The sequence below is a fragment of the Eptesicus fuscus genome, chromosome 5 (assembly GCF_027574615.1).
Source record: "Eptesicus fuscus isolate TK198812 chromosome 5, DD_ASM_mEF_20220401, whole genome shotgun sequence".
Classification (NCBI taxonomy): domain Eukaryota; kingdom Metazoa; phylum Chordata; class Mammalia; order Chiroptera; family Vespertilionidae; genus Eptesicus; species Eptesicus fuscus.
The window spans coordinates 29,552,817-29,577,057 of record NC_072477.1 but is presented as its reverse complement, the minus strand read 5'-3'; the positions used below and the strand labels follow the sequence as shown (position 1 = coordinate 29,577,057).

Here is a 24,241-nt window from a genome sequence, read left to right as displayed (position 1 = left end):
AAGGATAAAATAAGTTTTTATTTATAGTCTTATAGTAAAGGGGGAAGCCTTAACTTGCAAGACAATTCTTCGGCAGTATGTACAACATACTTTTTATTTCCATGGAATGGAACCAAACACGGACTGAGACTACAGAGTATACACTAGAAATCAGCAAATGCCAGGAACGGAGTAGGAAAAAGACAAAGAAATGAGGCCTAAACACACAAAACCCTTCACTGGGAGCTGCTGACCGCAGCCAGAACCAGGGCTGGGTCACCGTGGGGACAGGTTCCAGAACAGTCAGAAAGGACGTGGGGCGAGGGTGGGAAGGGGCCGCACTGGGGTGCGGGTTTAGTACCAGGTAAATTGCTCTTGGTATTTACATACAAAATCAGTTGGCTCTATTTCTTAGAAATACACACGGAAAGAAAGGAAGATTTGATCATTACTTTATGAATCTGTCGCTTTGCAATACCGACATCATCAGAAATAGGGACAATTCACTCAGATTCAAATTTCAGTAGCAGGAAATAAATATCAAAACATCATCACTGGCCCTCAATACAAAACCTCTACCCCACCCACTCCTCCCTCCTTGCCCTCCCGCCCCCAGCACCCTCTGGCGGCCACTTCACTGCTGACGTCCCCCACACCACACGAGTGTCCCACGGCCCTCCCGAAGGCTGGCTGAGAGAAGCAGGAGTGAAACAGGCCCAAGACTGTGCTGCAACTCTGTCCCCACTTCCTTTCACACCACAAACTTCTTCAAGGATCTGGTCTTTCAACAGGAGCGATAAATAGCTTTTTAATTCTCATCACTTCTTAAACCAGTCATCTTCTTAAAGTAGAGCAGTCCACAGATTCACAAAGTCTATCAAACAGAGGCGAGGGTGGCCTGGGGAGGCCTGGGAGGGGCAGGAGTCCTCCGGGCCTGTGCCCGGCAGGGCTGGAGGAGCTGGTGGGTGGTCAGGACACCATGTGCTCAGAGGTCCGGCCGGCCGTCTGTCCTCCACAGAAAAAGCTGCCAAGTTGGGGTGTTTTGGTTTAAAAATTCCTGGTGGGGACAGGGAATCCCTGAAGGGAAACATTAAAAAAAAAATAGTGGAAATGGGGAAGGAGAACGAGAGCTGTTGTCCAAGAGCTTCTATGTAAAAATAAAATTTAAAAAAAAAATAGAGAAAGGAAAAAATAGAGTCTCTTAAATGGTTCTGAGGGTTCTAAGGATGAACTGAAAGGAGGATGAGACGACGGAGGAGACAGACAGTTTTTATTGCTGGCCTGCCCGGCAGAGCTTAGCTGGCCTCCATCCGGAGTTTCTTCCTGCTTTGGGGCTCTTCAGGCTCCGACTCTGAGCTGGAGTCCGAGCCCCCATCGAAGGCAGAGATGGCGCTGCCCTTGGCGTTGGTGTAGAGGCTGTTGTCTGAGGAGGGGTAGTTGGTCTGCAGTTGGGCACTCGACCTCGCTTTCTCCAGTGCACGGACTGAAAAGCAACCAAGCGAGCGGGTTACAGCCTCTGAGACAGAGGAGAAGCTAGAATAACTGAGTCTCAGGTCAGGGTCCAGCCTGTTCTTCCGAAGGGCTTGCTGGGCCCTGAGGCTCAGAAATAACTCTCTTCTGGTAGCTGTTCCACCAGCACACTTCATCTCCCTCCTTTCCCAGCCAGACCTGGAGCCCAGTGGACATGGCCAGCTACTCTGCAATGCCACTCAACCCTAAAGAGAAGGCTTGTGATGTCACCGTCCTGCCTTAGAAGCCCAGTGTTGAGACAGGAGCTCCCTGTGGGACCCAACAGTGCAGTGACAGCGGAGAAGCTGGCCTGGCAATGCTAGGATCCATAAAGGTGTGAAGGCCACACAACAGCAGGAAAGGATGACATAAGATGTATCAGCCAAAGAAAAGTTTTGGCTTAGCTCTCTTGTACAAGATCCACTTGGAAAGACAAGCTGGACACTTGGAAGCAAGTCACCAATACACAGAATACCTGGGCCTTCTGACACATAGCCCCTACATGCAGGCTGCTCAGCCCGGGAACCAACCCGCTGCTGCCTCCCTCTGCCCATCCCTCAGTTCAGCTCATCTTGAGCCTGCAAGGTCAACCCATTTATATTATTTTATTTTATTTGAGGTGTTCTAACCCAAGTGGTTACTTGCATTTCTTTTTACTTGCATCTTCCATGAGGGAGGAAGAGAAGTGAATTCCCCAGGAACAAAGAACTTGATCAGCTCTCGCTTTCCCCTGTGGTTGTAGGAAAAGGCGGATGTGAGCATTGGAGAACAGCATGGGCCTGGCCCATAGGCTGCCCTGATTGGACTACCATTGGCAATGGGAGAGCTCACTGACCCTGAACACCTGGATTTCTGGTACTTACACAGCACACTCCAATCCAAGGACCTTAGCTCTTTTCAGACACCTAATGCCAGGTGTGCCTCCTACTACAGGCAGAGCACCTAAGCCCCAAGAAGGGGAGAGATCATCTCAGAAACGTCTCCAGATGTCGAACCCTAGACTCCACTATTCCCTCACTGGCGGCTCAGGTACTTCCTCAGGATGGCTCTAACACTCAGCTACTCAGAAGCAGGGCCACAGCCGCTTATGAGCACACACTCCTGGTTCTGATTCTGCAGGCCCAGGTGCAAAGCCCTGACCTGGCCAGAGCGCAGCAGGGCCAGCTGCCCCACAGGCTCAGGTGCTCACCTTGCTGCTCCAGAAGAGCATTCTGCCGCTTGAGGTCATCAATATCTTGCTGGTGTGTGTGGTTTTTCCTTCGCATATACTGGATATACTCTGTGGCTTTGTCTAGGATTTGGGCCCGGGATGCCTGTTGCAATACGAGAAAAAGCAAAGGGAACAAAATAAAGACCTAGTCCAAGCAGTGAGGAAACTGTCTTTCTGCAACAGCAGCATGGGGGCAGGAAAGCAGGAGGGTGAGGTGGACAAGGCTGAGGAAACAAAGTTATTGCTACTGATAGTCTTCTGTGTGCCAGTCAAGGTGCCAAGTGCTTTAAATGGCTTACCTCACCAGCACTCAGAAGTAGCTCCACAGGAACCCGAGGCTCAGAGTTACTGGCTTATTCAAAATCACCAGCTAGACAGTGGGAGAGCCTGGATTCAAACTCAGGTGCGTCAACTACTGAAATTGTACTCCACTCCTCCCATCCCCTTTGGTTCTTTACATTGCTCTCAAGTCTTCAGCCTGGCTATGTCTGAAAACATGAAAATACTACTTCACTGAGAGCTTATGCCACTCATTCTCTGCTAGGGCCTGACCACAGGTGGCCGTGCCAGGAAGATAAGAGCAAGATCGCGGCTGGAGCTGGCTCAGGAAGGAGTGGGTACAAAGTTTTTCATCAAGGCCCTAAATTTCAGCCAAATTCTCAGACTGAAACTATTTCCAATTAAGCCACACTGCTGTGTCACTGCTTCAACCTTCCGGGCTGAAAAGACTGTCGTGAAGGCAGTCAGAGCTTGATGTCAACACAGGAAGGGCATGAGATTGGGCCAATTCAGGAAGCAGCCACACCTATACCATGCCCACGGTAGCCTGGGTACTGTCTGTCAGAGGAGTAAGTTAATGAACCAATAAAATGGATGTCAGGTTACTCTGTCCCTGGAGGTCACACTTGCCTGGAAGATCCCCTTCAGCCAACCAGCTGAAGTGGTAGGATGGTACAAAGCCAAGGGAAATGAAGCCACGGGCAGGGCTGTCCAGTAGTTGAAGTGTGGCCTTCATGCTACCAGGATGCTGAGAAGTAGCAAAGCTTTTTCCTCAGGGTAGGGCAGAACTTGACCAATTCTCTATTATAACCCCACTGGGTTCTAAGTAACCAGAACATAGCAGGGGTAAAGGGGCAAAGAAAACATTCACTCTCAGCTAGCAAAACTAAATCCACTTGTAAGTAAATCCTGACAATCTCAATTTATAGACCTCAGGCTGGGCTGGGTATCAGAGAAGTTTGTGAGGCCTGGGCAGTCCTCACAAGTTCTAGAACTTCCAGGCTTGCTTTCCTCTTATAGCACCCTTAAGGCAACTTCCTCAAAAGGAAACTGTTCATATTTGACCATTTTTATCTGATGTGAATTATGTGCAAGGTACTGTGGGGAAACCAAATGTATTAGTCATGGTTTCTTCTGCCCAGATGCTTACTTACTGTCTAGTTGAGATAAATGTATCTGTACACAGACAAATCACAGGGCAGTACCAATAAGTGTAACCTGTGTAGTACAGATTAGGAATTAAGCAGATTAGGGAGGCCACAGGAAAGATGGCTCCTGATTAGGGCTTTGGCTCTGTGTGTGCACGCACGCACGTACACATACACGTACATGTACACACACACACACACACACACACACACACACAAATAGTGAACCCTGGGTTAGACTGAGGTGGAATTTGTAGAAAAGGATTCCTCGGGGCCAGGAGAAGAGCACAGGCAAAGGCATAAGGATGGAGAAGCCAGCTGTATTTCTCTAGTTAAGTACGTCTGCTGATATAGGAAGAATGAGTACCTAGCAATGGGGGCTTGCAACTCTGGTTGCAAGGCTACTTCAGAGGCTTTTTCCCATTTCTGCCAAAGGGGACTTCTTATTAGGGCTAATTATTAGGTGATTAAATGAGAAAAAAAAGGACACATAATTAGAAGGGACTAATTACCCTGCTTCCCTGGATGCTAGATATGGGATTAAAAATAGTACTGTAGGATAGGTGGCAGAGCGGCAAGGAAGAGCTTAGAAATCCAGGAGACAAGGCACCCCAGCCTCTGTCATTAATGGGCTCTGTGACGGCAAACAAAGTATTTCTCTCCGTGGCAATTCCTTATCTGACTAGAATATCTCTCAGACCCCACCTAGCCCTCCAAATTCTATGTACTCCGTCACTGATCCATCTAATTGCTATGCATATTCACAGTGCAGGCGCTCTTTAAATTTGCCTATCTTTTTCAATTAACAGTTCCCAGAAAGCGACATTAGCTCTTATTTAACTACTCATTTGAATCTGGGAAGAGGGGGGAAAAAGAGCAAATTCTATGAATGATGGAACACTTGCAAATGTTCATGGTGATAACTTTTAATGAACGACACAGAATGTCTTGAGAACAAGAGGTCCCCAAAGAAGGCTGGATTGGTATAAACTCAGCACAAGACCTTCAGAACACTTAGCACAGCACGTCTTCCCTTCCCTTCAAAAGAACCTTAGGCCACTCACGGTGCCCCTGACTCCTTAGCGAGTCCAAAAGAATGGTTCAATTAACTTTATTTCGCTCTTCCCAGAGTATTCAACAAGAAGTAAAATCCAACAACAACAACAACAACAAAACCTTAAAGCACAAAATATAGAATTCCTGAATATTTACATGTACATATCTAGTCCAGGGAAGAAGTAAAAGGTTGGAGCCAGAAAATGCTAGACTCACCCAAAATTCCCTCCTCCCAGCATTCTAAACCATATAAGATCATGTGACCAGCCACAGGATTGAGAGGTGGGCAGGCCCTTCCTTGCTTTTATGACTTTATACTATGTGAACAGTGTACTATGAGCCAGCAAGAGCCCTGGCTTTATGGCATGGACTATGGAATGGCCCTGGGCTTTCAGTTTCTTTTTTATTTAACAGGATCAATCAGCTGAGTCAGCAATCTCCAAGTGAGTGTGACTGAGCAGATAGAACATGGTATGTTAACATGTCCAAAGATCAACTCTTGTCTTTGGATAACCAGTAAGGATCTGAATAATTTTTTCCTGCTAGTTTTTAAAATAAGAAGACACTAATTCTTATTCTGCCTTTCTGAGCAGAAACAGATCTCTTCAGTGGTTTGGATGCAACTCTGGGCCAGGAAGAATTGCAGCTGAGAGGACTCAAGAGGTCCTGGGCCTGCTACATAACAGTGTGAGTTAATGCAAAGTGCTCCTCAGGCCTTTCACCACGGGGAGCGTGCAAAAGGACACTGGACAGCCTTTCCAGATCCTGTTCCAAAGCCATGGTTGCACATGTGATACAAATGATGATGACGATAATGACAATGGCTGATACTTACTGAGTACTTACTAAATGCCAGGCATCCTCACAACCTGCTGATGTATTATTTCCTCTCTTTTATAAATGAGGAAACTGAGGCAAGAGCTGCAACTTACCTAACGTTACATAACTACTAAACAGTAGAGTCACAATTTGACACAGGCCTCCAAAACATCCATATTTTGGGAACAAAGAGGAGGCTGTGGAACTAATAAAAAAACAACCATAGTATTGGAGAGGCAGTATTGTTGTGAAGCGGAGTTTGAGCAAAAGGAAAAGGACTATAAAAGAATCACCTGATTTATCCACAAAGATGTCAATGAAGACTCTTTCTTGGAAGAGTGAGAGTTTAGGTAAATCATCTCTGCACAGATTATGGGTGCAAAAGTGAGTTGAAGCTGAAGCAAATATAGAGACTAGTTTTTAGAATTAGGTTGAAAAAGAAATGGGGGAAAAAGTAGTTTGGAGTAATAGCCACATTGAAGGAAGGCTGTTTCCCTTTTTCTTTTAAAGACATGTGAAAACCAAATAGGCTTCTAGCAGAGAAGTAGCAATGAAGAAGAGCCTGAAGATGCAAGAATGTTTGCGAGAACTGCATGAACCTGGCCCTGGGGAGGGGAAATGACAATTCCCATAGAGCTGTGGTTTCATTGACCAAGAAGAGTAAAACTAAATGGACAATGACGAAGACCCAGTCTGTCCAAGAGGCCCAAAAGATTCTTGCCCCTTCTCCTGCATGTGCTGCAGCTGCTTGTACATCTGTATCCCTGCCCAAGCAACAGAGACAAAAGGGTCAATCCAGCCTCCAGAAGCACCCACTTCGACAGACCTCTGCTTGAGAACAGAGTGAACCAACCTTATGTGTTGTAGCAAGAACTGACTACATATTTAACCAAAGGCCTCAAGTCCAAGAGTCTCTAATTAGTACCTTTTTAAGGCCCCAAATGGTTCTTAAAGTAGTTAACACTGAAGCTTAGGATGACATCCTAGGTTTCTAAATCCCATTTAAGGGAGTGGTTCTCAAAGCTTTTCATATAAAAGAGGAGTTCCACACATTTTTGAAGTTGTAAATCTTACTACAGTAACCTGGATTTGTGTAGAACTCCAAGGTGTTTCAGAAAGCAGATTGGGAGAGGCAAGGAAAAGAAGGGTGGTACTAGACTGTTAAATTAGAAACACCATCGCCATTCCTGCAGTCCTAATGCCGACTTGAGAAACATTGATCTTAGCTATACTGATCACTTTTTCCTCTTCACTGTCAAAATCAGGTCCTACCGGGTTGATGTTAACTGCCTTGTTGCCCAAGACCCAAAATGCCGTATCCTGGAAAATGAAAAAGAACTACTACTGACTCACCAACTGACACCTGTTTTATTTTGCACGAGTTATTTTAAAGAAAATAAAATCATTATTTTCCATAACCTGCACAAGCTTTTATACATATTAAGGTAAAGGGAGGACTATGTAAAAGCCAGTGTACATTTCTATTTGAATAAGCCATCTTCTGAAAACAAAAATTAAGGAATCTGCACAATAAATTTGGGTTTGCATTAAATTCATTCCCATATGCAAGCCCCATCAATGCCAACAAGACAAGCTGTGGGGTCAGAGCCATCACAGTCAAGAGACCCCTCCAAGGCTTCCTGCTGCCAAACTGAAGGACCACTCTGTTGATGACCAGAGGAAGGCAGAGCCATCATGATCTTTAAGGGGCTAGTTAAAGCCAAGAGTCAGACATTTGTTTAGGAGTCAACACAAATCATGTTTCAAAACTTGTATTCTTTTTTCTTGTGCCCTTCCTTGGCAGTTTGAAACAAAGGTTGACTCTTCCCCATCAAACTTTTTTTTTTCCTCCTGTGTTCCCATCAAACTTTTTTTTTTCCTTCTGTGTTCCCATCAAACTTTAATGATGAAGGATAGGAGCACAGTTACCCAAAGAAGCAAAACTACTAGTAAATAAATATGTGGAAATAAATTTAATTTCACAGGTAATAACAAAATACAAAATTACTACCTTTGCCTATAAAATTAGTCACCCACTTCAAAGTAATTTCCAGTATTGGTAAAATTGGTACTTTCAAAAGATACTACCCAAAAGGCTAATTTGCTTGAAAAAAAAAAGAAAGAAAAGAAATAAAAACAACTTTTCTGAAAAGCATTTTGGCAACACACAGCAAGAAACCAGATGTTCTTACCCCTAGTCCCAGCAATGCAACTTCTGGAAATCTATTCTATGGAAACAGCCCCACACACTAAGATGGTCATCACTATATCATTTCTTTGCTTCTCAGACTCCATCAACAAACCCATGGATTTAATAATAGCAGCTTTTGAGGGGAGAGAAGAGGCAAGTTTCTTGACATCCACTTTAAGATGGCACCCAATTTCAGTCATATTAAAATGGAAGTGTGGGATGGAGAGAGTGTATCTCTTATGCAATGCCCTACATGATAGCCACTAGCCACATGTGGCTAATAGCACTTGAAATAATAATGTACAGTACCTCATCAGTAATTTTTTGTTGTTGCTGTTAATTCTCACCTGAGGATATTTTTTCCATTGATTTTTTTTTTTTTTTTAGAGAAAGTAAAAGGGAGGGAGGGAGAGAGGGGAAGACAGAGGGACAGAGAGAAACATCGATGTGAGAGATACACATTGGTTGGTTGCCTCCTGCACATGCCCTGGCCGTGGCCCAGGGGCAAACCTGCAACCCAGGTACATGCCCTTAACCAGAAATCAAACCCAGGACCCTTGGGTCTGCAGGCCAACGCCCTAACCACTGAGTATACTGGCCAAGGCCATTGGTAATGTTTAATATATTGATTATAGATATACTAAGGTCATACTTATTTTTGCATATTCCATTAAATAAAATAAATTATTAAAATGAATTTCACTTGCTATTTTACTTTTATTGTGCCAGGAATTATAATTATATTTATATTAAATTTAAAATGTATTTGTGGCTCAAAGTTTTTGCAATTTTGTTAGAAGAAAAAAAGAAAAATGCTTCAGGGAAGGCCTAATAACCAATTCCTATCCTTCCAAATCTCAAGATGGAAAAGGCATTAGCGAGTTTGCTTGCTCTCTAGTCCTCTCCATGGGAGTGAGCCCTTCCCCACTCTACACTGCAGAGACTTCAGGAGGATGGACAGGCTTCTGCCCTCAGGGAGTGCACCCTTTACTTAGGTGTAACATCAGCCAGAAGGAAGGAAAACACAGGAGAGGCTCCAGAAAGGGCTACTGGGATTAAAGGGGGAGTGAACCCCCGGGGCTCTCAGGAAGCAGAAGTTTTGGAGATGGGTCCTGAAGGTGGGCAGAGGGGGACTGACTGGCAGGGAGAAACACATGAAGGCACATGAGTGGGGAAAGAGTGCACAGGCTAGGGAGCCCGTGTGAGTGGGTCTCCTCACCACAAAACCTGACATCATCTGGGCAGGGAGCTAGAGTTAGACACTGAGGAAAGGGAAGAATGCAGATAAACTGAGATTCCTGTGTACACCCTCCACAATAAGGGAAGGAGGAGAAAAAGCAGGAGGGCAAGTTGGGTGCCTTACTTAGAGAACATGGAATGCCAGTCCTTACCTTGATGGGCACTGAAAAGCCCTTGGAAGTTTCCAGCAGCACATAAACAGTTTACATACAATTCAACAAATCAGGACATTTACAGTTGCTGAGCCCAGAGCTTAAGGAAGACGTGGGCAACTATGGACAATAATTTAAGATATAGAAAATTTAAGAAGAAAATAATTGCCCAACTTACAGTCTAGCCAGGTAATAACCTTAATGAGTAATGAGGTGAAATGGCTAGGACTGTGATTTACATTTCATTTAGGAGATAATCCCTCCAGCAGTCCAAATATGATACAGAAACAGTGCTGCTGAATAAACTGCCTGCCTTAACCGGTGTCCACCAGAATGAGCCTATTCAGTGCATCATGGCCTGGGTGGCGGGGACTTCCTTCTTTCAGTTAATAGACACCCACTCTGCACTCTACTATCTGCCAGGCCAGGAGGGAAGAAATATGACCAATATCTACCTGCTAAGAAAACCAGGCTTTAATGAAGATGAAACAGATTAGAGCTCAGTGTTTTAACCTCTTATTTGATGCTCAGGATGTTACCTTATTATTGTTAGGAATAATCGTCTCTCCCAACAAGAGAGCAAGACCCTCAAGAGCAGACACTATTATACCTTTTAAACCTCTACAGCACTCACACAGCTCTTAATTAAGCAGGTGAGCACAACCGTGTTGGCTGTTGCTGTTTTTGTTAAAGGGATAAGCAAGCTCACTGTTTCTTCTGGCGCTCATTCCACAGTTATCTACTGGGAACTACCACGTGCCAGGGTCTGTGATAGGAGTTGACAGAGGCAGTGCCCTCAGATTCTCACCCAAAATGAAGGAATTCTGAACTTAATGCTTGCTCCTTGTTTTTCTTTATTTTCATTTTAGGTCCCATTCCCTCTTTCTAAAAATGATTTTTAAAAAATATGTTTTAAAATTGATTTTAGAGAGAGAAAAACATTGATATGAGAAAAACACTGACTGGTTGCCTCCCACGTTTGGGGCCTGAACCCACAACCTGGGCATGTGCCCTGACCAGGAATCGAACCACTACCTTTCAGTGCACAGGATGACGCTCAACCAACTGAGCCACACCAGCCAGGGCTCCCTCTTTTTAATACAGCTCCATCCAGAAAGGAGAAATCCAGAGCACAACTGCCTGGCAGAGCAACTAAGTATGATAAACAGGCAGTTAGCAAAAGACTTAGAGATGAGAAATTTCTATAAACCACTGTACAGCTACTAACGACTATGTTGACACAGAACCTTCTCTCACTAAGGTCAACCATGCTAAGGAGACATTATAATTGGTTGTAACTCTGGTTTGGGTGATGGGGCTAAGTGATGGGAGTGGTGGGCAGAATTTTATCCCTATGTAAAGGCAAACTCATGGGCTGCCCACCAGATCTGGCCCCACACACAAACAGGGTGAGCTCAGTGCTAGCAGGCCTTTGGGCAACACTCTTTAGTACCCAACCAAGGACCCTAAAAACAAAAAAATAATTCTATTCAAGAACAGTAATGTCTTCCTATAAGAAATGGAGCCACAATTGTTCTTGCTCTTATTCCCCTTACTCTGGTTGACTGGCTGATGGTTCTTATATCATTCCTTCAGTCCCAGCGAGATGTCCAGCTGAATAAAACTACATGGGAAATAAAACCAAAACAACAGAGTCCAAGAGTCCATTTGCTAATACTGTGGGAAAACCCAAATGGGCTGCCAACTATAATGGTCTATTTCTCAGAGAAGCTGTGTGGACTCAGAAAAATTTATGAACTTTAAATGATCCCCAACTCTCTATGCTTCAGTGTTACTGACATAGACCGATTCAGAGGAGAGTATTTTAGTAGCAGGCTTGGTATGACATACTGCCAAAATCACTGCCTTTATCCAGGGGAAGCTCCCAATATAAAAACAAGATGTAAGTACTTAAGCAAAATTTCTTTAAAATAGTCCCTGATTTATGATGGTTTAACTTTCAATATTTCAACTTTGCGATGGTGTGAAAATGACACACAATGATCTTTTCCTGGGGTAGCAATATGCAGTACTGATACCCTCTCATGATGCTGCTGGACAGTGGCAGCGAGTCACAGCTCCCAGTCAGGCACACGATCACGAGACAAATAATGGATATTCTATAGTGCACTGTATTGCCAGCATTTTTGGGATATTGTGTTCACATTTAAGGCAGGCTAGGCTAACATATGACGTTTGGTAGATTAGGTGTATTAAATACATTTTTGACATGAAAAATTACGATGAGTTTATCAAGACAAAACCCTATCATAAGCCGAGAAGCACCTGTATCCTTAAATTGGGCCTATGGTATGGTAGAAAAATAAAACTTGACAATCGGCAGTCCTGAGTTCTAGTCCATGTCCATGATCTAGTTCTAGTCCCCTGGAATCATGATTTTGAGCCACTTTCCTCACCTCTGATATAGTAATAATGGCAGAAGCTAGCAATAGTACCAATTGTCCAATTACAATAGCAGTATAATACTCACCTCATAGAACTGCTGTACTGATTTAACTTTACATTGCAGTACACATGTTAGTTATCAGATTTTTTTACTTAAGCAAAAGGTGACCATTCTTTATGTTTATGTTATAGTAGAAATACAGGGTACAAAGGATAATGGAGTCTGGGTCTCAAACGTAAAACTTTTTTTAATATAAAAAAAAAGTTTTTTGGTTAGGATAAAACTCAGTATTTGTTTCTCTTTAATACAAAACAAAAGGTTAGGACACATGATAGTCCAAATACTAAATGAGAAGTCATAAAGGAGACTAGAGGTTTTTTCTTCAAGAATCTAAGATCCCTGCCCTGGCCAGTGTTGTTCAGTGGTTAGAGTATTGACCCACTCACCAAAGGGTCACAGGTTTGATCCCTGGCCTGGGTCAGTGGGAATTCAGGAGGCAACCAATCCATGTCTCTCTCTTATATCGATGTTTACCTCTCCCCTCCACCTCTAAAAAATAATCAATGGAAAAAATATCCTCAGATAGGTTTAACAACAACAACAAAAGAACCTAAGATCCCTAAAATGGTGCAAAATAATCATTTCATGATTATTCACATAATGTCATAACCTTAATTACTGCAATCCAAATCAAGAATTAGCCAATTTCCTTTGGGTCAAATACCACATTTAAAAAAAATTGCAACATTTAGTGAGAACTCGGAAGTCGAGACCAAAGTATTCTGTAAGACTCCCTGTAGATCTGTGAAACAGTGTTGGCAGACAAGGAGATTAATGAAGATTGTGGAATTTAGCTAACAGCCAGTTCCTTTATTCACGCTCAGTGTGAAATACATGGATTGAAACACAGGGCAGGATTCTGAAATTGGAAAGGCACCTGTAAATTTCATTGCTGGGGTCTACGCACCCTGACCCCTCAACAGCTCCCCTCCACTAGTCTTCTACTTCTCTGACCTCATCTCCTGCCATGGTACTTTTATTCATTCCACTCTAGCCACTGTTCTCCCTGCTGGGCCCAGGAATGCTCCCAGGTTCTTGACTTTGGGCTATTACTCACCTTCCCTTCCCTCTGCCTGTGATGCTCATCACCAGATAGATGCATGGTTCTCTTTCCTTTACTTTCTTCAAATCTTTGCTCAAATGTTGCCTTGACAGTGAGTTTTCTTGTCTGCCCTAATGAAGACTGCAACCCTTCCTTCCCTGTTCAACTTTCTCCTAGCACTTATCTGATATACTATACACTGAGTGGCCAGATTATTATGATCTCTGAATGCACAATAATCTGGCCACTGTGTATATCCTATATACAGGAGTTAGACCAGCAGGCAGGTCAGCCAACAGCCCATGTCCCCTCCCCCTGGCCAGGCTGGCTGGACCCCACCCATGCACGAATTCATGCACCGGGCCTCTAAAAAAGAAAAAATACACACACACACACACACACACACACACACACACACAGAGTGGCCAGATTATTATGTGTTCAGAGGTCATAATAATCTGGCCACTCAGTGTATATATTTTTATTTATTAGTTCATTTTCCATCTTTCCCTCACCAGGTTAAGAGCTTCTGTTTTTTGCCTGTATGTTCACTGCTGTATTCTAGAACAGTGCTTGGCATGTAGCAGATCCTTAATCAATATTTGTTGAATGGAGTGAATAAATAAATAAATAGGCCACAATGAATGACAAACTATTCAGTATGTAAGGCTACCAAATTCAAACCGTCAACTTCCTTGAAGAAAGGAGACAACAGGATTTAGGATAATGTGGTTTTAAGAACTTAAGAATGTTATAGCAATGTAAAATAGGCTGTAGTTAGGCTCTTGTGACCTGTTTCCCCCAAAGTGTTCTCTAACTTAAGAATGCCTAAAAATCAGCTGACTGCTTGTTATAAAGATCCCAGGTCTGCGTCCAGAGAGGCAGACTCGGTAGTGATTCTGATGTGGGTGGTCCACAGGACATCTTGGAAAACACTGACTTGGCACCACTGCTGGTTAGATGTGAGACTTAAGAAGGCAGTTCTGTCCATTCAGTTTACCAAAGCCATTTTAAGTGATACCATGGCATATGAATAAGCATTAACTGTCAACAACTCAGACACGCATGGAAGATAATCCTTTGCACGTGTGTACTTTGACTAAAAGGGTTGGTCTCTGTCCCCATCATAAAGATCTCCTGTGGTGCTTTAGACAGTGTTGTGCCCAGGAATGTTGTTATTCCAGGTAAGAACCTTGGTCCAAGGCCATTAAACCATGTCTATACTAAGTAGGTCTAACCCACAGCAAATTCTGGTTTTGCAATACTAGGTATTCACATGGCCTGTTTTATTGTTTTCATAAAGGTCAGACCTACCCCATGCTTCAGCCACACAGAAAGCCACACCTCAGATAAGGTATAAAGTATATGACTTACCAGAGTGGCAGTATATACAAAATGAAACCATAATGGTTCCAGATTTGATTGGATAACCAAACAAACCCAGGACCCCCACCACAGAGCTAAATGAGGAGACTCATTCAAAGCCGACATTTTTCTAACGACTGTTTCTTTAAACACTCTGGATCACTGAACAAAAAAAACCAAAAAAACCAACACAGGTCTTCTTCCGAGTTTGCCACTTACCTACCACTGAACTGCAGCAGAAGCGGCCAGCTACATTCTGTGTCAAGGATGAAACTAACTGTGCAAACAGATGTTTCTTCCAAATCCCAAGGAGTGACCCTAACCCATAGGCTTTTTACTCAAAGCTTCCAACGTTTCCAAATGTAAAAAAGCTGGTGCCTCCCTCTCCAGGGAAAACATTAGTTTCTGGAATGCCACCATTAGTGGGGAACGGCGGGGGGGGGGGGGGGGGGGGGGGAGGAGGACAGAGGAGGAAAATCAATAATTTTTTTCTTCCATTTCATATGAATATAGCTCTTTACCTAAGTTTTTTTGTCCCACAGCTTAAAATGCTCTTTACAAGCCTTTGAAATAACAGCTGTTGGAATGGGGAAATCACTGGTGTCCAAGTTGATTCACCTACATTCTTGGGAGGTTTCATTTAAGTATTAACTTTGAGCCATGCGAAAGAAATTCTCATGGAGGTCTAGGGAATCATTGACCTCAGGAACCCTTAGTGTTATCCCAAACTACTACGGTCTCCTCTTTATATGATAGTGTATTGTTATAATAATTCTTGAATGAGTAACTTATTACAAATAATACTAACTTAAAAGACAATTACTACTGGTGTCTTAAACCTGACTCCATTTCTTTCCAGATAAGTGAGTGTGCTGCTAAGCTCCACTCCAAGTACCAACCTGGTGATGGCCACCCAGCTTTCTCAATAAACTCACCTTCTCTCCTTGGAGTGATGGGACCGAGTCCCGCAAACTGTGAAAGCTGTCTTTGATGTGGTCCCTACGCTTTCGTTCCAGTGCATTATGATGAGCCCGTTTGTCAGCCTAGAAGAAAGAGCATATTAGCAATGTCATTCCTTTTGCTTGGTACAGGTGAGTGGGTTATAGCCGGGAAGAATATGCTGTCAGCGCAGTCCCTGGTGAATGGACTGGGAAGGATTTGTTGAGGTGGGCAGTTAGGAATCTCCAGAATTAGGCTCTGCTAAAGGGGGAAAAAGGGTGAGCAAGCCTTGTGACAGGAACATCCAAAGTAGCTCGATGCATCCAGCTCATGCATAAGTAAAATAAAAGTTATTCAAGGGGACAAAGTGTGACTCTCCTACATTAGTTTTCCCCCATAACTTACTTATATGACAGAAAAGCCGCCAGTCCGTGGTTGGGAGGTTGACCCAGGAAAAGCTCCAGTGGGCCCTTTCATAAGGTGTGATCACCCCCACTGTAAGTCAGCGATTCCCCATGGAGGGTGCCCAGGATGGGAGTTAGGGCATTGGTGCCATGCTTCTTTCCATGTGAAACCCATCACCATGAGTCTGTTCTGGTCTCCAGCTCGCTAAAATTAAAACCTCTGGAAAAACCCGAAAACATGAATCTGTGATCATTCTGACAGCTGATATAGACCCCAACTGCATTCTGAGATCCTATCTTTTAAAAGTGGATCCAGGGTGCCATCCTGCCAAAGTCTTCCCCTCACACAGGCTGTGACTGAAAAGGTAAGGGCTCTGAAAAAATATCCTTGGGCACCTGTGGCATGTCATGCTTATTTGGCAGCACCTAAATACCCACGAACCAAAGTCTTTATCCGCCTTGCTTAGACTCACAAAAAGAACAAGAACAATCAGCTGGAGAGGGGTGAAGACTGCCAACAAATCAGGAATGGCTGGAGAGCACTGCAGGTCCCCATTAAAGGTGCCTTCTCTCCAAATGGAACACAAAATGCTCCCTCAAGCTAAGCAAGAACTTTCTACACATGAGGAATTATGGAAAATAATATACTTAGAATTTTCCCTTAATACGCAAGGGTGCACTGAGCTAACCTAAGGAGCAAGTCTGTATAAGGGAAGTTCAGGTAGCTTTAATCAACCCAGACAGAGCACCAGGAATTTTAAAAATGGAGTAACAAGAGTAAAAAGTCAGCACAAGAAAGCCTCAAATGAATCCTTGTATTAAACAAGATGTGGGAATGAAAGGACTTGAAATTCTATTATCTAATCCTAAAAGTCTGAGTCATTTCAGAGGAAGAGGAGGATGGGAGCAGCTGTGGTAATTTTAGTCACTTCCTGGTCTCTCAAGCACAACACCTCACCTATAGCTCTGCTGAATTAGACACATGGTTCCCATCACAGCCTTGGTTCTCCAGAACACAGCACTCACTTTCAGGGCAGATGCATGGAGCATTACTAAGGCCCTCCTAATTTTTTAAAGTCTAAATTCACTATAAAATGAGTGTTTGCTGAACTTCAGTGATATAAGGAATTTATGGGGAATCTGAAAGATCAAGCTTAGACAGATTCCCTGAGGCTAGAGGTAGTCCACTGTATCATACAACATTAGGGCAGAAAATTGCAGATGCCTTGAATAGCAGTATGAAATAGCTTGAAGGAATTAAACATATTTAAGTGCCTTGTTCTTTTCTAACCTACTGTTCTCTCTAGTCACCTATACAGGTAAGTAAATTCTAACCTGGACTATATCTACAGTTTAGAAGGCTGAGAGATGGCATTTGGCTTCTATCTGCCTCTCCTGTGTTTGCTACATACTCCCTAAGCTAGTTTATTTACATGCAAATTAATCGCCCAGCTTTGGTCTCCAGCAGCAGCCCAAGATACTCTGGTCTACTAAATCACCCTGATTCCTGGCCCTCCTCCCAGCTTAAGAGCTGTGCACAGAAGCAGTGACACCAGAGTTACCCATAATCCCTCTTGTTGATACAAATAAAATTCTAATTGTCTGTTTTCTTTCTGGGAGAGCCCTGCAAATCTCAAAAGGCTAGAATCAAGTGAACTTGGTTTTGCTCAGGCCTACACTAGAGGAATGGAGTTGAGTATAATCTAACACCAAATTCATGCCCACAATACACTACCCCCTTCCCATTCACTGAGCCCTGAAAGGACTCAAATGGACAAGTCTTTCGGTTAGAGGATTGTAAGTGAACTTGGCTGAGGACCATAAGCAGAAATCTTGGCTTCTCATCTGGGGAGCCAGCCAAGTTTGAGAAGTTGGCTCAACAAGGAAAGGCAGCAGTCTACTGCCTGGTAGAAAGCCTGGGCTGGGGACTGTTGTTCTCAAAGTAGTGGATGGAATTTCTGTGGTGGTTCCAGGTCCAATTTAACTAGCAGAAGAGTGGAATCTTAGCCCAATCCCTGTTGCCATATCCATCCCCAAGCAGCTACACTTAACCAAAGTCAATTTTAAAGCTCTCAGAGACAACGGCAATGATGTATTTTTCTCCTCCCCAAGCCTCATTTGAAAAAGCAAGTTAAAAATATGCAGAAAGGGCCCTGGCCAGGTAGGTCAGTTGGTTAAAGTGTCATCCTGATACACCAAGGTTGCGGGTTTGATCCCCGGTCAGGGCACATGCAAGAATCAGCCAATGAATGCATAAGTAAGTGGAACTACAACCATGTCTGTCACTCTCTCTCTCTCTCTCCAATCAATAATTTTATTTTTTAATGCAGAATATGCCTAATTCCAGGCAACTCTAAACTAAGTGATACCTCTAATGGCTTAGAAGAACATATGAAAAACCTTTACACAAAGCAAGAGAATTTGTTGGGGAAACATTTCCAAACCACAGATCCAACCAGCCAGGTAACACTGCTACCCCTCACCCCGCAACCAATTCATCCAAATGGAAGGCCAGTTACCAGGCTTATCACTGCTTTGTTAACTATCTTCACTTGCTGGCAACCTTTTTTGAAAGGGCCAAGGTTTCAGAGTTGAGAATCAAAAACTGGGTGAAGAATCCGAGGATAAGGCATCGGAGATCCTCCCACAAACTTAAAACTAGTTTTGTTTTTAATTTTAAAAAGGGCCAAACAATTGTGTCTTGAACAAATAAAGCTCAACTTTGATGAGCCAGCTTTCTCTCACCTGTACTGAGAAAGATATCTGATTATGAAAATGGGTCGTACCAAACAAATTCTAGGAGACAACAGAGGTATTCTTGGGTAGGACAGCAGGCCCCCAAACACCTCTTCTATATCTACAGGAGCAATGGCTGGATGCTGCTGCTTTTCAAGTACAAGGGATTTGTGGTTTCTGCCAGAAAACCCTTCCTTCAGGGCATCCGAAGCTAACAGGAATACTAAAAGGCTGCGCGATACTGAAGAGTGGCCCACAGATGCTCAACAGGAACTCCAGTACCAAATCACTTCCAGCTTTGACATCTCCGCCAAGGTTTTTATTCCGCCTCTCAGTTTTATTTCCACCAAACTTTCCATACTGGCAGCCAGAATAAAAATCTTCACCTACAATTTGTCCATCTCTGACACTAACAAGCACACGTATCTTAAGTATTGTTAAATGTTGAAAGCAAGCATTATTTTGTTAGCCAAGAAGTTGCTAAACTGGCAGAAAGTCAATCATTCAAGCTAAGGAGGTCTATTCAAAATTGAGGGGAATCTCTTTAAGTTATTTCCTTCCAATTTATTGCATAGAGAATGCATACTCATCCAAGGCATTACATCAGTCAGCCGTCTTATTTTCTGCAAGTTCTAGGTAGGCAAGTAGCACGGGGAAATAAATACTCCGTTACTGAAGAATGCACAGGTTCTCCAGAATAATGCCATTTCTTGCAGGCTACCTCATACCTAATCCCCTCTATAAGGGGAGTCTTCTCAATTCCAATATAGAAAATGCTCAGCAAATAGGGAATTAGAGTTGCCCACTAAACACTTACTAACTTTAAGAAATTTAAAGGTTGCTTTTAGAGGGAAGATAGTGTTGCCTTCGATTATTAATTCTTATTAAACAGTAACACTGAAAATACACAGACTCAAAATTCTCATCAGAAAAGATCTATTACTTCTGATAGACGGGAAGAGGACAGAATAAATAAAACTGAATTTCTAAGCAACTCATTGCAATCAACATGAAAAATGCAACATGAAGTAATGGGTAGCTAGAATGAGAAACTAAGGTCCTTAATATAAATTTCAACTTCCCAACACCTCTCCTACTTGAAGCCTGTTATACATTGCTAACATCTAATAGATACATGTGTTTTCAAAACTTTTTTAAAACAATCATTTGGTGCCTAAAAGAACTTGGGAACACTATTTCCCAAATATGGCATCGTACTGTAGCCATTTAAGAGAGTAAGAATGCCTTCATCAGGAAATTTTAATTGAAAATCAACTTGGATTCCTTGATCAACTATTTCACCATTACTGGCATCTTGGAAATAGAAAAATGTAAGAACACCCTTTATTCTAATGAACAGGCATATTTATGAAACAAACCTGGTATTTCTCTATCACTGTTAACACTCTAAGCAGACACAAAGTACATGCATCATACAGCACTTTACCAAGCAACTAATTCCTGGTAAAACAGACAGTAATTTCCTGAGTCAATTCCAATCTCAGAGGCAACCAAGCTCATTCCCTACTGAATACACTGCAATTCCTAAAGAAGCAAAGAGCTCTGAGAAATTAAAAATATTTCATACCAGAAAGGTCCAGAAGTGAAATAGCACAAATCTGTTCTTAAACTCCCTGACAGATATATTGTAACTGCAACACGTTCAGCTGGAGGGTAAGTTGAAAAAGGCTTGAGTTTTCTGACCAACAACTAACCCTACATTTTTAGTATACCTTTGTTCTTTCCAAAAGAAATTTCTCAAACAGAAGTAAAATTAAAAGATCACTTTGCATGAAATATATCTGTCCCAGAAAATTATCTTTAAAATGCAAAATAATAATAAAAATAACATCAGTGGGATTCTGATATATTTAAATTTAGTAATAAAAATATTGTTTGGGGTTACTTCCTTTAACAGATTGGTCACTGGAGCTGTGTTCCGTTGGCACTCAGGCAACAACAACAAAATTCGTCAAATCAGTTTCACTTTCTGTTACAGTTAGCTTCACTTCCTAACTTTTCTTGTGAAGTACCCTACATTTCTCATGCAGTAAGACCATAGCTATTGTAGTTGACATTATAAAAATGATGTTTCTTTTCATGAGGACCCAGCAGAATCTTTCCTAAATAACTTTTTAAAAGTTCTTCAGTAGTCCTATATATGCGGTTATTCAGTTCGCATCCTTTTATGAATGAGACAAAGCTTAAGAATAGTTTTCCCCTAATTAAAAAAAAATATATATATATTTATGATCTATACTAAATGTCAAGAACTAAACCAGGGGTCCTCAAACTTTTTAAACAGGGGGCCAGTTCACTGTCCCTCAGACCGTAGGAGGGCCAGACTATAGTTTAAAAAAAACTATGAACAAATTCCTATGCACACTGCACATATCTTATTTTGAAGTAAAAAAACAAAACGGCAAAAACACCCGCATGTGGCCCGCGGGCCGTAGTTGGAGGATGCCTGAACTAAATAGATGTTTTCAGAGAAAAATAATGAAATCCTTTTTACCCTACACGTTTATGATAATTGTTTGATATTTGTCTATTGCTTCTTCTCTCCACGCTCTTGTGATACTCCCGTGCTAGATAATATTTAAGTCTCAGCAAGCAGATGTGTCAAATTAAAAACAAAAGGTCAAGCCCACTCCCTTTGCCCACTTCCCAAAATCAAAGGGAAAAACCCTAGGCACCTTAACATCAGACTAAAAATATCTAGACAAAACAATGAGATTAGCATTCTAGGAGAATGGAAACATTTTAATAATTTAACAAAGCAATTTACATCAACACCCATGTGGATGAATATTTTGAAAAGCAGAAAGCTTTTCAAAATTCAAGCCAAAATTTCACAAAGAAAACTTTTCTCTCACTGGAAAGCCAATGTAATTCCAATTCAAGTAATGATTCTGCAAAGGATGCCTAACCTATCCCTATTCTCCAACCATGATCAAGCTCTGGGGGAGACTTTAGGACTGGAGACTTGGAGAAAGAAATGTTTTAAATAGACTGAGTTCCAAACATGAAACTCCACATTCACATTATTAAGGTTAATAGTAACTGGGGGGAAAAAAAAAGGAACTGAATTTTCAAATATATGCATAAACATTTAGTATCTGACAATACTTCAAGGAGAAATAAAATGAATTCTTTCATAGTGACTATTAGCCAGGGACAATTTTTAAGAACCCTGGAACAACGGCATCCTTGGATTTTATGGAAATATTAGCTCTCAATAAATAAAATTTTTCTTAATGCCTATCTGCTTGGACAAATGGCAGAATCCTTGTTTGCTCTAATGAAGGTACAAGTAAGAAGGCTTGCTTTTATCCTGTGGTAATTAAATTCTTTGACCAGAGGTATTAAAGTGACATCCTACACATTCTTAACAAGCCCTCCGACAAAGGGACTGTCCCACACATCATTTTGAAAATCAGAAAAATAACATACAAAAGGATTTCTAATCTTTCTTTAAAAATAGGAAGATCTGGCAACAATGAGCCCTCCTTCCTACATAACAACCCACTGGAGTTTAGTGGCTGCCTTTTTAGAAGAGGCATGTGCTCTCTAGTACCCTAGTCTTTACCTCTATTCTCTACTTTATTCTTGACTATTTTATTGCCTGGGTCCCCCAGAGGCATCTACATTTTCGACCCTCATTCTATATACTTCTTACTGTTCCCAGCTGTCAAATATTAGACAGTGATACACTTATTTCTCTTCCCTTCTCTGATTATGATTTATCTTTTTATTCTAACATATTCAAGGAATAACCACAGCTCTGTCTCCAAACACATAGGATTAGTATATATCTATAGCTATACTCATAGATATATCCATAAAGCCATTTTCTGAGAACATCAATATCAAAACCCTGAGAAATTATTGATAACACTGCCCAGTCTCAACCATCAGCCTTTAGCAAAACTATCTCTGCAACGCCACTTTCCTTCAACAATTTTTGTTTCCTTTATACCACTCCTTCGCCTCAAATACACTCAGACCACAATAAGCTGTCTGCGACACTTTCATATTCAACCATTGGCTCCTCTACATTTCCAACTTCTGCATTAGAATAATACCAGCTTATACTAGATGCTACAGGTCTACAGCAGTCACATGACTTTCGGTGACTGTCATGTGGCTTCAGTTTTACACAACTATGTAGATATGCTTTAGAACCTATTTGTCCAAAGTAAATCTTCTGACCACTCTGCTCTGAAATACTACCACAGTTTACTTCAGGATGATGTCCTTCTCGTTTCTGACATACAGAGTGACAGCTAGATTCCCCCACCTGAAAACTACAGAATGATTCATTTCTTGGCATACAGCTCCTCTCACCCACAGACACTGGAACTTATCACCTGAGAATCTAGAATTATGAGATTTGTAACCCCTCCCCAACCTAGAACCCCAGAACAAGGCTCCACCTCACCTTAGCGGTTAACAGGAAAGTTTACTACAATATTAAAAGTAATAGAATGATCTTTTTTCTCTCTGACCCCAAAAAGGACTAGAACTGAACGGAAATGAAAATGAAATGGAGAGTAGGAGACGTACCGCAGATTGAAACCTCGGTTGCTCTTCCTGGAATAAGAGAGAAAAAAAAAATAGAAAATATAGAAGTTATTTTTACACTTCGCATTCAATAATAAGAAAGAAAATGCCGGCGGCGGAGGAAGCGACGGGTGGGGAGTCAGCCCGAAACCCCCCACCCCCCACTTCTTTGCCCCACACCCCCATATTCCCAGCGGGATCCGGTGGCGGGACAGGGGGGTCCCGAGCGCCGCCCCTTCTTCCGGGATCCGACCCAGGCCGGAGGGGGTCAGAGCACTGTCTCCTGCCCTCGGACCCAACTGGGGCATCAGGGCGCTCCCAAGCCCTCGGCGTCCACCCTCACGCCCCAAGGATCCGCGGGTCAAGGGAGGAGGGGATCGCGGAACGAAGGGCCAGGTCCTGAGCGCCGTCCCTTTCCCCAGAATCCGGACAATGGGATCCTGGGCGCACCCCGTCCCTGTCCCCCGTCTCCGGAGCGGGATAAGGTGGGAGCGGGAGGCCGCAGCACCCTCCTCCACGGGAGAGGTGGGGATCCCAGAGGCCGCACGTCTCCTCCCCACCTCCAGTCTCAGAAGGCCGCTCGGCTGGGAGCCCGGAGCGGAGCGAGCCAGGAGGGCGACGGAGGCGGTCCCAGCCCGAGGGTGGGAGGCAGGCGGCGGCTGCCCGGCCCCCCGCCGCGGTGGCCCCGCTGAGAGCCCGGGCCGCTGTCCCTGCTGTCCCCGCCTGACAACCCCCAAGGGAAGGAAGAAACCCAGGGACTCACGTCGCTCTCCACCTCGATGTCATCGTTATCGCTCATTTCCTACGGCCCAGGGAGCGGCCACTGCAGCAGCGGCAGGGAAGGGGTAAGGGTGGAGGGGAGGGGGAAGTCACCGACAACAAGCAAGTCCCCCCACACACTCACTCACTCACTCACTCGCTCTCTCACTCACTCACACACTCACACACACACACACAACACGGGCGAGAACCACCTCCTCACTGCAGCACCGGATCAACGGCGGCACGCACGCCCGGTCGGCCCCCTGACACGTGACCGGGCTCGTCACGCTGGGGCCACCGAGACTTGTAGTTCCTGTTCCTTTCACTGACGGCCCAGCTAGCTCCAGAAAAACTACGAATCCCATAAGGAACTGCATCTAG

The 24,241-nt window shown here is 43.2% G+C and overlaps 1 protein-coding gene across 9 annotated transcripts; it reads right to left on the bottom strand.

The window, feature by feature from the left end:
- MAX (MYC associated factor X) lies at window positions 1-24,241 on the bottom strand. 9 transcript variants are annotated; one of them, XM_008138942.3, is made up of 5 exons: window positions 23,862-24,066; window positions 23,102-23,128; window positions 15,392-15,499; window positions 2,678-2,801; window positions 1-1,462 (listed from the first exon to the last, which is right to left on the bottom strand). In XM_008138942.3, the coding sequence occupies exons 1-5, from the start codon at window positions 23,895-23,897 to the stop codon at window positions 1,275-1,277; spliced, it is 483 nt and encodes a 160-aa protein (XP_008137164.1). In that variant the 5' UTR covers window positions 23,898-24,066; the 3' UTR covers window positions 1-1,274. The 9 variants fall into 9 exon arrangements, with proteins under 9 accessions (XP_008137164.1, XP_054571961.1, XP_027997378.2 ...); XM_054715986.1 differs by having other exon boundaries at window positions 2,678-2,808; window positions 15,393-15,499; XM_028141577.2 differs by lacking the exons at window positions 23,102-23,128; window positions 23,862-24,066 and adding an exon at window positions 24,073-24,241.